The sequence below is a fragment of the Trifolium pratense genome, linkage group LG1 (assembly GCF_020283565.1).
Source record: "Trifolium pratense cultivar HEN17-A07 linkage group LG1, ARS_RC_1.1, whole genome shotgun sequence".
Taxonomy (NCBI): domain Eukaryota; kingdom Viridiplantae; phylum Streptophyta; class Magnoliopsida; order Fabales; family Fabaceae; genus Trifolium; species Trifolium pratense.
Genome location: NC_060059.1, coordinates 37,736,740 through 37,753,423, shown reverse-complemented (window position 1 = coordinate 37,753,423; position 16,684 = coordinate 37,736,740). Strand labels below are relative to the sequence as shown.

General features: G+C 28.6%; 2 protein-coding genes and 1 long non-coding RNA gene across 10 annotated transcripts; 2 read left to right on the top strand and 1 right to left on the bottom strand.

The window, feature by feature from the left end:
• Positions 1-5,269: 5,269 nt before the first annotated feature.
• Positions 5,270-6,113, bottom strand: LOC123893741 (maturase K-like; the record flags this gene model as incomplete). Its single annotated transcript, XM_045943544.1, is given in 2 exon segments — positions 5,270-5,683; positions 5,685-6,113. Coding segments are annotated over 2 exon segments (843 nt in total), but the record flags the coding sequence as incomplete, so codon positions are not given.
• An 812-nt stretch (positions 6,114-6,925) lies between these two features.
• LOC123914657 lies at positions 6,926-10,354 on the top strand. Of its 8 annotated transcripts, none has more exons than XR_006811848.1 (8): positions 6,930-7,394; positions 7,499-7,560; positions 7,769-7,924; positions 8,084-8,125; positions 8,401-8,482; positions 9,620-9,659; positions 9,738-9,815; positions 9,929-10,311. It is a non-coding gene; the product is annotated as an uncharacterized LOC123914657 (long non-coding RNA). The 8 variants fall into 8 exon arrangements; XR_006811847.1 differs by having other exon boundaries at positions 6,931-7,394; positions 9,753-9,815; XR_006811842.1 differs by having other exon boundaries at positions 6,926-7,394; positions 8,401-9,659; positions 9,929-10,313.
• Positions 10,355-11,925: 1,571 nt separating this feature from the next.
• Positions 11,926-14,160, top strand: LOC123914650 (molybdate transporter 1-like). The gene is made up of 2 exons (XM_045965847.1): positions 11,926-12,236; positions 12,841-14,160. Exons 1-2 carry the CDS (start codon positions 11,981-11,983, stop codon positions 14,037-14,039), a joined length of 1,455 nt encoding a protein of 484 aa, XP_045821803.1. The 5' UTR covers positions 11,926-11,980; the 3' UTR covers positions 14,040-14,160.
• The last annotated feature ends 2,524 nt before the right edge of the window (positions 14,161-16,684 follow it).

Sequence of the window (16,684 nt, the reverse complement as noted above, 5' to 3'; positions counted from 1 at the left end):
TTACTCTGAATTTAGAACATCTCTAATCATTTTTTATATTTCTTTTTTAGGTTGGATATTTTTTTAAATATCAACCGGTGTTTTGTTTGATGATTAATTAAACTTTGAGTTGAATCGATTAATATGAATATGACTTTTTTTTCATGTGAAGGAAGAGAACAGGATAAAACATACTTCTATTTTTGCTTACGTTGCATCCTATGAATGTTTGTAAACCTATGAAATGGCACCTCATGTGAGGATGTGTATTTAACTCTGATGGCAGTTTGTAAACCATCATTTTTTTTTAATTGATATAATGTTTGTAATTAGACAACTTTCTTTTTTCATTTATTATTTTATTAGTCTAATGTTTTAGCTTATTTGTTTCTTATTTTCTTTTTCATTTATTATTTTATATAAGGTAAAAGATTTGTATAAAAAATTGTTGATTAATGGGAATATAATTAATTTTTTTCATGTGAATAAGTTGAAGAGGATAAAAGAGACTTCTATTTATTGATTTTGAAGTCCCTTAAAATTTATATAGATCGAGGGTATATTGATGTTGGAGGCATTCAATTAAAAGAAGACAATCCAAATAATTTAGAAATATAAATATGTGTCTCATTTTTAAATACTATATTGTCTACAATGTGTAGGTAATCTACTTGATCTCAATCAAGAGAAATATAGAAACAATAACAAAGTAGAAATTAAAATAAGTTTTTTTTTTTTTGTAGTTGATACTCAAGTCATGTGGTTCTTATAATTGTAATACATGTAAGAAGTATATTGATTCAACTTGACTTAGAGGTTGTCCAAATATATAATCTTCATGCATTTATCGTATAACACTTGCCTAAATCTGGATGATTCAATATGAATATATATGAATTTTAATAGATGGTCCTATTTTAATCTACGCATGACATCTTATTCTTACAACCATAAAATGAATCGATGAAAAGAATTGTGCTAAAAACATGTTAGTTTAGAAATTGTGCTAAATACTTTTTCCTCCCGGTTAGAATTGTACTAAAAACTTTCTAAATTAAATTAAAAAAAGACAAAAATTATTAAATAAAAATTGTTGATGCTCATTTGTCAAAATAAATTTTAGAAATTATTAAAACCGTAGATGTTAAAATATATTTACATATATTTAGAAAATATAATCACACATATATTTAAACATATTTACACACAACTAAAATTCACCAATAATTCAAAAATTATTAATTTAATTTACGTAATAATATAACTTTTTGGATAAATTAATTACATATTCTAAAAGAATGTTTACGTTACGGCTGAAAATAAAATAGTGGAATATTTATAAGAATAAGATGACATTTTTTAAAGGAAATAAGAAAATGACACATGTTAAATCTTAAATTCATCTATAAGACTTTCTTTACCTTAACCAAATAACTAAACCTAAATTCAAATATATAAAATCTTCGTCCAAAGTTATATATTGACAACAACAAATATTCAACTTTATATAATATAATAAGAAAAATAAAATAAATGTTCAAGAAAATATTAAATAAGAGGGACAAAAACTAACAATAATTTTGAAGAGACACAAACCTCACCAAGAAAAAGAAAAACAAACCAAAAACAAAAGGACCAAGCAAAAAAAAATGTGAACCAAACAATAGACTAAAAAATTGGGACTAATAAAGTTGGAATAAAATTTCAGCAAGTGAATAAGTGAGAATAAACTCCAAGAGAACGAGAGATGAGTAACTAGATAAGCTATTTGGAACCTTAAATTGCATAGAACGTAGTAAGCAAATACGTTGTTTGAGACATAATTTTCAAAAAATGAGATCACGTGGAACAAATAGTCAAAGCCACCATATATGAATCATATTCTATAATCAAAACTTATTTTAACATTTCTCATGAGCAATATTGTCTACAAGTATAATTAGGTATGCCTCCAACTCTTATTGAAAATAATAAAATAAGGGATACATCAAAAATAAAAAAACAAAGTGACATTTGACTATAAAATTGCAACTCATATAAAGAAAACTAAAATCTTATATGATTACACTAATAAAATAAAAAATGATACATCCTTTCAAACTTATGAAATATTATAAGAGATCTATTACATTAAAATATGAACAAACTACGATAGAAATTAATAAAAAATCTAATATTTCTAAACAACTTTTTTTTTTACCCATATACTAATATTAAATATAATTATATTTTAAAATAATATCTATTATTTAAATATATGTAATTATAGTTATCACAATTATTATTTTTTATTTATAAAAATATTTTAATTATATATTTTAATCAAACCCGTGCAACGCACTGGGTTACCCCTAGTAATGATAATTTAACAAGTCATTTTGAAGGTTTCTTTAAATAGAAGTTTTCTAAATTACTCTTTTAATTTACACAAATTTTAAATTGGGGATTATTGTAATTTAGAAACCTTAAAACATGTTTCCATAATTTCAAAAGAAATCAAAATTCCTTAAAGATGTCTCTTTCTCTCTCGTGTGTCTTTGTTCTCCTTTCTTTTTTTTTTGAATACTTATTTTTAGGGATTTAATATGCGTATATTTTTTTTTACATCAATTTCTTTTATTTTTTGAAAGTATAGCACCCCTTGAATTCATTCTGATGCCTTTCTTTAAGAATAAAAAATTCTGATGTCTTTCTTTCAATTTCTTTCAATTTCTCATAAAGTTCATATTTTTTTTCATATCTCAATTTCGTGGTTTTTCAATTTTTGGCTGTTGGATTTTTTTTGTTTTAGGTTATTAGGGTTCATAGAAAATTGTCCTTATTTTTGTTTTTGCTAGTGGGGTTACAGTGAAACACAAAACTGAAGAATTTTGGAACCGAAAATTAGAGAGAATAGAAGTATCATGATAAATTTGAGGTGGGCAAGTGGCTTGGTTTTAAGACAAAAATTTGAGAATAGAAACCGTCTAATTTGTCATGATAATGCATTTTCTTCACTACACTATATTTTGTTGTGTGAATTTGTATGACCGATACCATGATTATATATTGAACGGTTGCATTTTTGAAGAAAATAAAAGTTAAAAGATGTTGTTAATTTTTATTTAGAAGGGTAGTATTTCTAAAGAAAAAAAATTGAAGATGTTATTGATTTTTGCTTAGAATAGTAGTATTTTAAAGAGGAAAAAAAAATCAAAGTTAAATTTTTTTATTGATTTTTGTTTATTGTGCGCGACGGCGGAATGACATTAGGGATCTTGTTTTAGTATTAGGTTTATGCTTTATTTATTTTTCTTGACGCAAGGTTTAGGCTTTTTTTTTAACAATATAAAACAAAACATTAATATAATATAAAAACAAACAAATTTAATTTACAAAATATCATTTGTCTTGTTGGTAAGTTATATATTTTGCAAATAAATAATGATTAAGGGTCCGTTTGGATTGGCTTATTTTTGAGTTTATGCAAGCAGCTTATGCAATTTTTACGTATTATTATAAGTTTGTCAAGGTAGTTTATGATAAAATAGGTTATAAAAATACAATTTTCACTAGTGTGAACTTATAAAATAACATAAAACATAATTTATATTGCATAAACTGTTTGCATATGCTCAAAAATAAGCTAATCCAAACGGGGACCTAAATCTCAACTAACTGAACCGACTAAAATAACAAAAAAAAACTAATTGGACTAACAGTTACTTAAGAATCCCTCATGGAAACCCACTTGGGTTGGTCTAGTGGTGTTGGCTTGGGTCCTTGGAGTATGCTCCTCTCAAGGTGTTAGGTTCGATTCCTTCGTGTGCCAATTTCGGTGGGATAGTTCATACAGAGCAAAAAAAAAACTATGACTTTATATGGGGCCGTGCAAGTGGGCGGTGAGATTGGTCGTCTCGGATTAGTCGGTCCTAGGATCGGATACCGAGTTTCTTTTTTTAAAAAAAGAATCCCTCGTGGATCAATTTTTTTTCTCAAACAATCCAATATCACTTAATTGGAATGACACACATAGGATTCAAACTTTCGGCAAGATAATGGTTCAATATCAACCAGTTGGATTTCCTGTGACTCAAAAAACTTAGTTCATATATGACCTGACTATTAAGTCTCAACTAATAATGCCGACTGTGATTAAAAATATCAAAATTTATAGATCAAACTCTTCAACTTGAAAATAGTTCATATGCAAAACCTAACTAATTATACTTGTTTTTAATTAAGGAATTCAATTTTTCTCAATCAAGTCGTTCAATATAACCTAATTGAACTAACAAATACTTATGAATTTAAATTTCGACAATCAAACATTTCTTTATTGATATAAAAATTTCATTTACAAAAATTTTAGTATTTTTTAAAATGAGATGAATTAAATATGAATTTAATAAATAAAAAAAAAACAAGATAAAAGTAACGAATACTTTGACCTAAAAATTAAATTTTGAGCTCCTAATTTTTGGACAAACTTTTTATAATGCTCTATACATATTTTGCAAAATCATCATAAATACACATCGACTTAACAACATGATTAAAATTACATGCATACTAGGTTTGCTCTAGTATGTTAGAGGTCGTGGGATCGATCCTAAGCTCTATTGTAAATAAAAAAAAATTACATGCATAAATATTTTGTGGAGAAGATAAAAAATTAAATTAAGTAACTTTGCAGCGATAAAAAACTTATTTAACCAAATAAAATATTACGAATCACTAAAAATTAACAATTAATATTACGCAAAATTAACATAAATTATTTTTTTGTACAAATAAATAAATGTATTTTAATATATATATATATATATATATATTAATGGTTAAACAGAAAATAAATATTAATCTTTATAAACTAATAATATTAAAATATTATTTTAAAAGGTAATAATATAGAAATATTAAAATCATCCACTCATAATAATAATAATTAAAAAATTTGTTAAAGTCATATGTTTCTTTCTTTAGAAAATACAAAATACTAAAATCATATTATTTTATAGGATATTATAATAATTAAAAAAATTGGAGTAAATATTAAAATATTTGAATCTTGTTAAAAAAAAAGTGAAAATTTGGGTTGGAAGATTTGATACATGCTTTGATTTATTGTGAAATATGATTGATGATTATATTTATGTGATGAATATATTTGCAAATTTTAAAAAGTAGTGTTTAATATAAAAAATTTAATAAAGAAACAAAATCTGCATTAAATGTTTTTGATTTGGTAAACAAATCAGCAATGTACCAGTACATTGCCACATAATATGTGTACCGAAGAATTCATCTTTTATATTTTATTTTTTAAGAATACTGAGTCGGGTTTCCATTTTTTCATCAAAAAAGGCAAATTCTTTGAAGTCAGAATACATTTTCCTTGATATCTAACATAATGAATGTTGGGATCCTTGAAGAATGGTAAAGGATACGAAAAATCATTAGCAAAAACTTCTACAAGATGTTCTCTTTTTGCATAAAAAAAAATTCGCTCTAAAAAAACGCTAAAAGATTTTAATCGTAAATGAGAGGATTTATTACGTAGAAAAAGGAAGATAGATTCATATTCACGTACATAAAAATTATAGAGGAACAAGAATAATCTTGGATTACTTTTTGAAAAAGTAGAAATCGATTTTTTGGTAGTAATAAAACGATTCCAATTACTAAAATGATAAAGAAATAACCGTAATAAATGAAAAAAAGGGGGCATCATTCACCTAGTATCGAATGATTTGAACTAAGATTTCCAGATGGATAGGATAGGGTATTCTTATATCTGAGACATAATTTAAAAATGTAAATTTATCCTCGAAAAAGGGAAAAATGGAATGAATTGATCTCACATTTTTATAAGATTTTATGATTTCTGCCTCCTCTAAGGAAGAGCTTAATTGTAGGAAAAATGGAATTTCCACGACGATGGCAAAACCCTCTGATATTATTTGAGAATCCAAATTCTTATTATATCCCCAAAATGGATTTTTGGGAGAATCATTAACCGAAATGATTAAATGATTATGTTGATACATTCGAGTAATTAAACGTTTTACATTTAGTAAACTATATTTATTGTCATAACCCCCATTTTCCACAAAAATGGATCTACTCCAATTATGACTATAACCAAGTCCATAATTTCAAAAAAAAAACTTAGGAAATTGATTTGTAGTAAGAGTTGAGCTCTTTTTTTTTTACCATTAAGTTACCAAAAATTTTCTTTCATATCCACAATCAAGATCTACGTATTGGTGGTGGACTCCAATCGAATAATATAATTTTTATTGTCTATCCAAAAATTTCTTGATTTGGAATCAAGGATTCACACTGTAAGACTTATCTGATCTTTAAAAATGTTAAAATGTTATATATATAATTTAAGTTTTCGAATAAAAAATTTAGAGATGCCATTGAAGCGGCTAATCCTACGCATATTGTATATACTTCTGCTTCTACAAATTGCATAGTATCAATTCATTGTTGGTAAATTCCAAATCTTTGTGATAAAATAGATAAACAAAAGAGACATATGGCTCTCTTTGGGAAAGTCAATAAGCTAGTTTATAACTTTTAGCTTATAAGATGCTAAAAGCTCTGTTAGGTAACAATTTTAAAAAAAGAGTTTATAACTTATTTTACTAGCTTATAACTTATTTTTCAAACGTTATTTCAAGTAGCTTAATTATGAGCTTATAGCTTATCATATTTTCTTCCAATTTTACCCCTATCATCTTACTTAAAAAAAAAATTAAATATTAATTAAACATATATTTTTTTATGTCATTTCATATTTATAAGCTAGTTCAACCGCTAATTTTACTAAATACTATAAATTCAACCAGCTAGCTAATTTGCTATAAGTTAGCTTATAAGCTAACGGCTATAAACTAATTCGCTATAAACCAGCTTATTAGCTATCCACTATCTTTACAACTACACAAATTGAACACAGCTATATGATAATTTTTGCCAGGTGTCACGCTCACAGTGCTGCAGAGCAAATCATAGCTGGACAAAATGCCAAAAACTTTACTTCTTCTGGCCACATATTTGAATTTCATTTCCCCCCTTTCATATCCTTGCTTGCTGGGCCAAAATAAACAAGTCCAATCCTATTTGGGCCAACTTGATCCAGTCTGTTTATTAACTTTCCTTCAGGCCAAACAAAAAAAACTCCTTGCCCAAGAAACTTGCTTGACGCGTCCCTTTCATTCTCAGCAATAGAACAGTCACGTCACTTTCATTTTCAACCAAAACCATGGATATTGAAAACAGGTTCTCAACATTCAAATTTCAAATTTCAAATTTAAAACTCTCCTCTCTCTCTCTCTCTCTCTCTCTCTCTAAACACCAAAGCCACACACTTCTTCACTTGATTATCAAAATTTTCCTCCAACCTATTTCAAGACTCATCCGAGGTAATTTCTATTTCGTTCCTTTTCCAAATCCCTAAATTTGTTCGATCACAATTCTAATCCTCTCTTTGTTTGCTGCTTCTTTATTTTTTTATTATTATCATTAGAGGTAAAATTTTCATTCATGAAACCTGAACGAAGGAACCGCCTTCTGGCTTGACACAATCAGGTGAGAGAGATCCAAAATATTGTTCACTTTCTTGCTGATTTTAATATAACTGGTGCTTAGGGTTGGACGACTACACCACAACAAACTGTTTTATCTATTTCTTCAATTGTTTTATCTATTTTAATATTAATTCTATCTTTGTGTTTGGATATATCTTCAATCTGATATGTGATAACCAATTTCTAATTTTTGAAACATTTTATTCCAGTATGATGTTTTCAAGTAGGAGCAGAAGAATCTGAAACAAAGAGGCAAAAATATGTGTTGGTTATCACAAATTTTGATAACCAGTATGATTTGATTTCATATTCTAATCTGATTTTGTAGAGACATCAGTATTAGCTTTAAATTGATGAAATTGGAGGTAGATATTCTCTCTCCCTAATTTTCATGATTTGTTTTTCTGGAATTTTGTCTTTGAAAGTAGCAATGTTTGTGTTTATTTTTCCAGAAAATAATACAATTTGGATCCATTAGGTTTTATTGTTTATTATGATGATATTGTTCTTTTTTTAAAATGCAGGGATTTTGTTGATTTTCAAAGTTGGAAGGCAGACAAACAGGGGTAAGAGCTTAATTTTTTTGCTAATGATAATTATTTTCATGTTTCTTCATCAAATTATAGTTTCAAATCATATCATTTATGAATTTTGTTTATTTATCTTTGTACTTCAAATCTATTTTTGCATCAATATTGTTGTTTGCTTATTTATCTTTGTACCTAATAATCTGTTAAATTTTACACGAAAATATGGTATTTCAATCAGCCTACATCTCTGCGAAAATCATATTATTACTTTGTTTTGTTCTTTTCTTAATTTCTTCTATTTCTTTTTTTAGTTGGGAGGCTGAAAGAAAGGATTAAGAAGTAGAAATACAGTTTGGAACCACTTATGTGTTTGGAAAAAGAAGGGAGGTTGAGGTTTGCTTTAGGCCTTTGTAGTTGGCTTTATTTGTGTTTTGTTGCCTTGGTGTTGTTATGAGTTTTTCCTTTTTCTCTGTCGATTTCGCAGCTGCTATCTTTTAGGCTTTTTTTGCTGCTTTCGGTTTTGTTTTTTCCTTTTAAGTGCCATTTTTCTTCTGGATTAATTGTTATCTAACATGATTTGATGAATGACGTTTTTCATGAACATACCAATATTATTATAAATGTGTTGCTACAAGTGCAAATTAACTATTTTATGAAGAAACTATTTTTCAGGTGCTTCAAATATGTTGTTATAGTTTTGAAGACTTTTTTGTGTTTATACTTTGTTACTATAATCATGGTTCAAATATATGATTGGGGATATGCTTTTTAAGTTTTACCAATCCCACTTTTGTTGTTTGCCTCAAACAATTTTCGTTTATGGCTAAATTTGCAACCATGTTTCTTCTTCCATGGAATTTTTATGTTATTTCTTAAATATATACATGAATCAATGTTCAATAACACAAAAGTTTGATAAAGATTTATTTGAAAAAAAGGAGATTCACATGATCAAAAGCAATGACTCAAAATATATTTGTGTTTTGTTCTTTTTACTTTCTATGATTCACATGTTTTATATCCTTCACGTTACTTGGATCAATAGCAGTCCAGAACATCTTGATTCCAAGATTTTGAGATTTGAGAAATATTGTAGAGTAAATTCACAAGCAAAATAACTACTAAATTTACTGAATTTTTATTGTTCAAAATGTATCTTTTTGTTGTGTTTTTGGATTTTGCCCCCTACCACGCTTTATAGTATTGAGAGATTGCATGTCAAGGTGACATAGTTCTTAATCCTAATAAGTAAATGATTTTTTTTTATAAGCAAAAAGTAAATGAATTAGTTACAATGGCTGCTCAATTAATCAAGTGTTGGAGGTTGATTTATGGCTTTAGACAACTCAAGTGTAGCCTTAATTGTTCACGCCTTAGCTGAAAATCATGTCTTGGTGTATCTACTATTAGCATTCTAATTTGTGTTGCCATTAATAACTTTTGCCTCTTCAACAATTGACTTCTTTAGTCTTCTTTTTATCTTTTATGTTAAAATTTTTTATTTAGATCCTTTTCTTGTGAGCTTAATAGATGGAGTAGATTGAGGTTCTATTCATCTTTTGCTTCTTTGGTATGGTTTGTGCTCTAATTGAAGATGCACCTCAAATGTTTGAGACATGGCGTATTTTATTAAATTGTTAATCTCTAGGTTTGTTGGTGATAGGTTTTACATCAAGTTTGAAAGAGAGTTCAAATAAATCATGTTGGAGAGTCAATCAAACTGAAGGTATAATCAACATTTTAAGTTATGGTTTTAAATGTATAATCTTTTAATCATCACATAAAATATATTTTTAATCAATCTGATTTTGTTTCTAAAACTTTTGCGAGGTTCAACAGTTGTTGATGTCTTTCACGATCTATTGGTTAAAGTGGATACAAGGTGAAGGGAAATATGGGAATAACTTTCAATATCAATTGCTTTCAATATTTCTCACTTAATTAGACTAACTACAATTTAATAATTCTAACTTCATGTATACAGATAGAGTTAGCACATACATAAAATATGTCTGCTCAAGGAAGGTATATAGGCGTTTTGCCTTTCTTAATGTTCGCCTTGAGTCTTGAATGTAGTAAATTTGTAAAATAGATGCGGTGTATTTCTTCAAGTTGGGCAGGTTTCTTCGTGTTATTGTTTGTTCCTTTTTAATTAATTGTAACTGTAATTGTTTGAATCTCATCGTCTGTCTACCTTGGTGATTTAATTCAATTTGTGAAATGTCAATATTATAGAGGGGTTGAGTAAAAAAAAAAAAAAACAAACTAAGGGATGATGCTATGTAGCTTTAATATAATTAAGTTCCGAGTTTTATATTCCTAAAAAAAAATGGGAGGCATCACGGAAAGGTACCTCAATTGGTAGCTATTAGAGATATTTTTAGTCCCTCTTGAAATTTCCTTTGGTCCCTCTAAATTTACGGTTTTTAATTTTAGTCCCTTTTTTTTTACAAAAATTTAGGTATAAAAGATGGTATAAAAAATCATGATTTTCAAAACCAAAAATTAACCGAACAAAAATTGCATATATGATTTCATTTGAGACATTTCTTCCATATACTTTGAGTGAGCACTTTCGCAATAAGAAAAATTAAATTCATCTAATAAAGAGTTTTCAAAGACTAAATTCCAGAAAAAATTATGAAAATTAGGAAGAGTGGCTACATCTCCTTATAGTATAGACTATTGATATTATATATAATAAATCATATAATTAAGTAATTTATTTCTCTATTTCGTGTCATTTCATTGTATAGTTAATAGTTAAATTTTTTGTCACTCTTTATTGTTCAATTCTTATAACACGGGAGGCTATAGTATAGACTATTGTTCACTTTTTGTTAGTATTTATTGTTCAATTTTTATAACACGGGAGACTATAGTATAGACTATTGATATTATATATAAAGAAATGATATAATCAAGTAAGTTGTTCCTCTATTCCGTGTCATTTCATTGTATCAAGACGGAAGAATGAAAGTTTTTTCCTCCGGTGAGATTTTAGCTCTCGGCTCCTGTGGAGGTTGGTAGTTCCTAAAGTTAAATTTTTTGTCACTCTTTATTGTTCAATTCTTATAACACGGGAAGCTATAGTATAAACTATTGTCCAATTTTTGTCACTCTTTATTATTCAATTCTTATAACACGGGAGGTTATAGTATAAACTATTGATAAGGTAAGTGAATTAGGAACAATAGTCTATACTTTTAAAAACAATGTTAGGACAAATTTTGTATTATATTTTCCTTATAATATAGTTGTATTATGTTAATTAACATTTATCTAACTATTTTATTAAAGTAAATTATAAATAATTCCCCGTGCGTTTTCTGGATGATACTCTTAAGTTATTGTTTATTTGTTGGTTTGGGTTTTAACTATAACAACAATTATGTTATTATATGTCTTTTTTATATGGTTGTGTTATATTAAAAATCAATTGTCTAAGTGCTATATTTAGTCAGATAATACAACCGTCCTCGCCCGTGCGTTGCACGGGTTCCTAACTAGTTTTTTAACAAACAGAACCGTAATAAAATTATAAAAGAAATAATCATTCAAAAACAGAAATGTTGACTCAATTATTAAAATGTGAAAAGAAAATAGTTTGGTACTTTTGTTTGCTAGCTACATTTATTTCGTATTCATTTTAAATGACAAGTTAATTTCAATATTTGTCAATGGTTTAATTCGATAAGTTTTCCTTTTTTTTTGGTATTCAATTCGACGCGTTTTCCTTTGCATTTTTATATTTTATTTTTTATTTAATTTAAAAATGACAACAAGTTGATGTCAAATTACATTGACTTTAGAACCCCTATAAATAAACCAAACAATTCATATTCTATCATCGATTTCATCGAATTTGTTATAAAACATCATATTTTCAATATGGCATACCAAAACCCTCCTTCAATTCAAACCTCAGATGTTGAAGCTCCTGAAATCACTCCAACAAACCATTCACAAGAAACTAAAAGTTTCACAGCCAAATATGCAGTTCACAAAGTGAAACAAAACTTGATTTTTCGTTCAAAATGGGCTGAAATTAATGGTGCCATGGGTGACCTTGGCACCTATATACCTATTGTCTTGGCTCTCACTCTAGCTAAGGACCTTAACCTTGGCACCACATTGATTTTCAATGGTATGTTATGTTCTATGTTTTTCTTATTATTAATATTGTTATATTTTTTTTTTTGAAAAATTAAAAATGGGATATAATAAAACCAGTGGGAAGCTTCTAGCACAAGGTGTGCCAGGAAGGGCCTCAAAAGTTTACAACAAAAATTGGGATATATTAATATTGTTATATTCAAAATGAGAATTACAATCATCTCCTTGATGAGATTTCTGAGATCTTAAATTATCTACTTTTAGTGTGTGAGTTTCATCGCTAGACTCATTAAATTAAAATAAAATATAATTTGTCGCAATTATTGATATTACCAAAAAATATAGTTTAATGTGAATTATAATCACAGACATTAAAAATCTTGATGTTACGTAGTTATGATTTTTTTTGTGATATTGTAAAAAATATATATCAAATATATATGACTGATGTGACGGTAAATACATTGGTAAAGATATCAAACATGTTGATGTTGCAATACATACACATGCACACTATTAAGCTTATTTTTCCTTCTAAAGCCGTAACTTATTCACTTTAGAAGAGTCAAATCGATGTTAAATACGTATAAATACATCAATAATATATTTTTCATATGTGTGGTGTTTTATCACAGGTATCTACAACATCATAACCGGTGTCATTTATGGGATCCCTATGCCAGTCCAACCGATGAAGTCCATCGCGGCTCAGGCCTTATCGGACAAAGATTTCGGAATACCGGAGATCATGACTGCTGGAATCTTAACCGGCGGCACGTTGTTCATACTTGGGATCACAGGATTAATGCAGCTCGTGTACAAAATAATTCCTTTATCAGTTGTGAGAGGAATTCAATTAGCACAAGGTTTGTCATTTGCTTTAACAGCTGTTAAATATGTAAGAAAAGTGCAAGATCTTCCAAAGTCTAATTCTTTAGGCCAAAGACCTTGGTTTGGATTAGATGGGTTGGTTCTAGCTATTGTTTGTGCTTGTTTCATTGTTATTGTCAATGGAGCTGGCGAAAAAAATCGCGGCTGTTGCGGCGATCCACAAAGTGATGATTTAGATGGCCAAACCCAAAAGAGTGATAATGAAAGTGGAAGAAAAAGTAAGATGAATAGATTAAGAAAAATTGTTTTTTCACTTCCTTCTGCTTTATTAGTCTTTGTTTTGGGAATTGTTTTGGTGTTTATAAGAAAGCATGAAGTTATACATGAAATTAAATTTGGACCCTCTTCGATAGAAGTAGTGAAATTCACTAAACATGCATGGAAGAAAGGTTTTATTAAGGGTGCAATTCCACAACTTCCATTATCAGTTTTGAACTCTGTGATAGCTGTTTGTAAATTATCAACAGATCTTTTTCCAGAAAAGGAATTTTCAGTTACATCAATTTCAGTTACAGTTGGATTAATGAATTTAGTTGGTTCTTGGTTTGGTGCTATGCCAACATGTCATGGTGCTGGTGGATTAGCAGGACAGTATAAATTTGGTGGAAGAAGTGGAGGCTGTGTGGCACTTCTTGGTGTTGCAAAATTGGTATTAGGATTGGTTTTAGGTACTTCTTTGGCACATATATTGAAGATGTTTCCTGTTGGAATATTAGGAGTGTTACTTTTGTTTGCTGGTATTGAATTAGCTATGTGCGCTAGAGATATGAATAGTAAAGAAGATTCATTTGTTGCACTTATTTGTACTGCTGTTTCATTGGTTGGATCAAGTGCTGCTCTTGGATTTTTGGTTGGAATGATTGTTTATGTCATTCTTAAGTTAAGGAATTGGACTACTGATAAACCACTTTCTACGATTTGGAACCAGAAAAGTCCAAATTAAACTTGAAGAAAATCAGTTTATTTATGGGTCTATATATATATATATATATATATATTTTATTTCAGCACCAGTATTCGGTCCACTGGATAATACTCTTAATGATAATGCAAAGAATTTGATTAAGTATGATGAATTTTTTCAATTTTCTTTTATAGCACTATATTTTTTCTTTGCCATTGAATGGATTTTTATTTGATCTAATTAAAACTTAATTTCACTATACATGAATTGTTGTAATTGCCTTCAAATCTCATGAATCAGAAAATTCAGATCAGCAGCACAAGGCTGCTTCTGGTGCGGCACGCAATAGCGTGGTGTTTTTGGGCTGGTCTTTCTGCTTGCTGCACGAGGCGTAGGCAAGCTGGCGTGCCACACGCGTACGATCCCCACATATATGGATGTGCGTTTTCTAATTCTTTGAACATGGTTTTAGGGATTTTGAGGCCAACATACAAGCTAGGGTTATAAGAGAATTATCTTGGGCAAACACTAGGGTTGGGAATCAAATCATCACCTTGGGAAACATTTTAAAATTGAGTCTCTTGACCACGAGAATAGATTCAAGCAAAGGGTAGCATTAAGATTCAAATGCTAATTCTTGTGACCGAACATCTCTTGTAATCAAGTACTTTGTTTAATAGTGGAACAGAGAGATGCTCTCTCCCCAAAGTAGGTCAATTTATGACCGAACTGAGTCAACAATTTTATGTGTTCATTCTCACTTTCACCATTTTATCTTTTGCTTGCGATTAATTGTCGTTCTCGCTTTATTAATTGGTTGCTTAATTCAATTTGCTCCATGCATCAAGTTTTTATTGGTGTGTTTCTTTCGAATTCACAACATGAATAAACCAAAAAGAGTAGGTGATCCTTACAAAACCGTCTCGTAAAATGATGTTTCCAATACACCTTCTCACACTCATCACTATTGATACAAAGAGTAGGTGATCCGAAATGATATGCTTTGATGCCACATTAGGTTTTTAAATTGGTCTTACTTATAAAATTGGCTTATAAGATAATAATTGGCACCACTTTTAAACTTATTGATTTTTTTAACTCTCTTGTTCCCAGGGTAAGGAGACCCTAATAGTTTGAAATTCGGTCGTGAGGTAAGTAAAATATAACAAAAAATAGTTTCATCTAGAAATCAAAACTCGAGTTCTCTCAAACAATTCGTCCTAAAACATTTTGTTCATGCCTTATCTCATCCATGATAGAATTCTTAACATATATGGCCACTTTAAAGAATCAAACTTTGGAATTTCATTTTTTTTTGGTCTTTAGGGCTCGTTTGGCCCAACTTTTTTTAGAGCTTATGCAAACAGCTTATGCAATTTTTATATATTATTATAAGTTTGTCAAGGTAGTTTGTGATAAAATAGCTTATAAAATTACAATTTTCACTAGTGTGAACTTATAAAATAGCATAAAACCTAATTTATATTGCATAAGCTGTTTGCATAAGTTCTAAAAAAAGCTGAGCCAAATGAACCCTTAGTCTTAAGTCTTGGTTCTAAAGAAATTAAATTTAGGTATACATGAGTCACAATCGCTTCGACCTTAACTAAAATTTATTTATGATTTGAGTTTAGTCATTTTATTTTTAATAGTATATACTCAAATATTATATCCAAAACATAGCGTTTTAACAAATCCAATGTTTTTCTCCAAAATTATACATAGTTTGAAATGAAAGCAAGGAAATGGCGTTGATTTTATAAACTCAGCCTACAAAATAAAATTTAGTAACTTAACTTTACAACTTTTAATCTTTGTTCCATTAAATACTACAAATCAATGAATCTAGACATGATTTTGAATCATACACAAATGTATAATAACATTATGATTAGCAACACATCATTTAAGCCAGACTATGCTGTCTACAATATAACCTTTTTCAAGTAAGGATTGAAGATAGTGCTTCAATAATTTTTTGTTTGACAGGGCTTGATGGTCTGCTACCTATCTAATGTCTCTTTATCCAACAATAAATGGTGGTCTCATGACTCTGTTCCAACTTCCTAAGGAAATGAACATGGTCTCGTGACTCAATAAGTTTTTAGTTTAATCTGATTCAGGGATCAATTCCGTTATCAAGTGGTTCCAGCCCCTCCCCATCGTAATTGTGGGGGATCGAACTTTGGTCCTCCTTACCAAGTTCAGCATCAATCACCACTGAACCAACTAACTATTGGTTAAGTTTTTCGTATTTAATAATATACAAAATTTTGATTTTAGTTCTTGAAAATAAAAATGATTTTTTTTTTTGACAAAAAAATGAAATATTTAAATCCTTATAAAATTCTGTTTTGTATTTTGTTTCTAATGAACTAATTCTAACACATTTTGTTGGATAAACCAAAGAAAAATTATTTGGTAATCTGAAATTTTGTTGGCTAGCTACCGTACCATGTAGCAAAATTAATTCAAAGAACAACAAATGGTCAAAAAGATTTATGTAGATGACTTTTGGAGAAAGCTTTATCAACTGACTATAACTTCGACCAGTACGGTGTACGGGTCTAATCAGCTGTAATAACAATAAAAAATACTTGGATAAAATTCATACAATCGAAATTGTGTTATATTACGAAATACTTTTTTATAGACTACATTGAAAGTTTTATTCGTATCTTTTT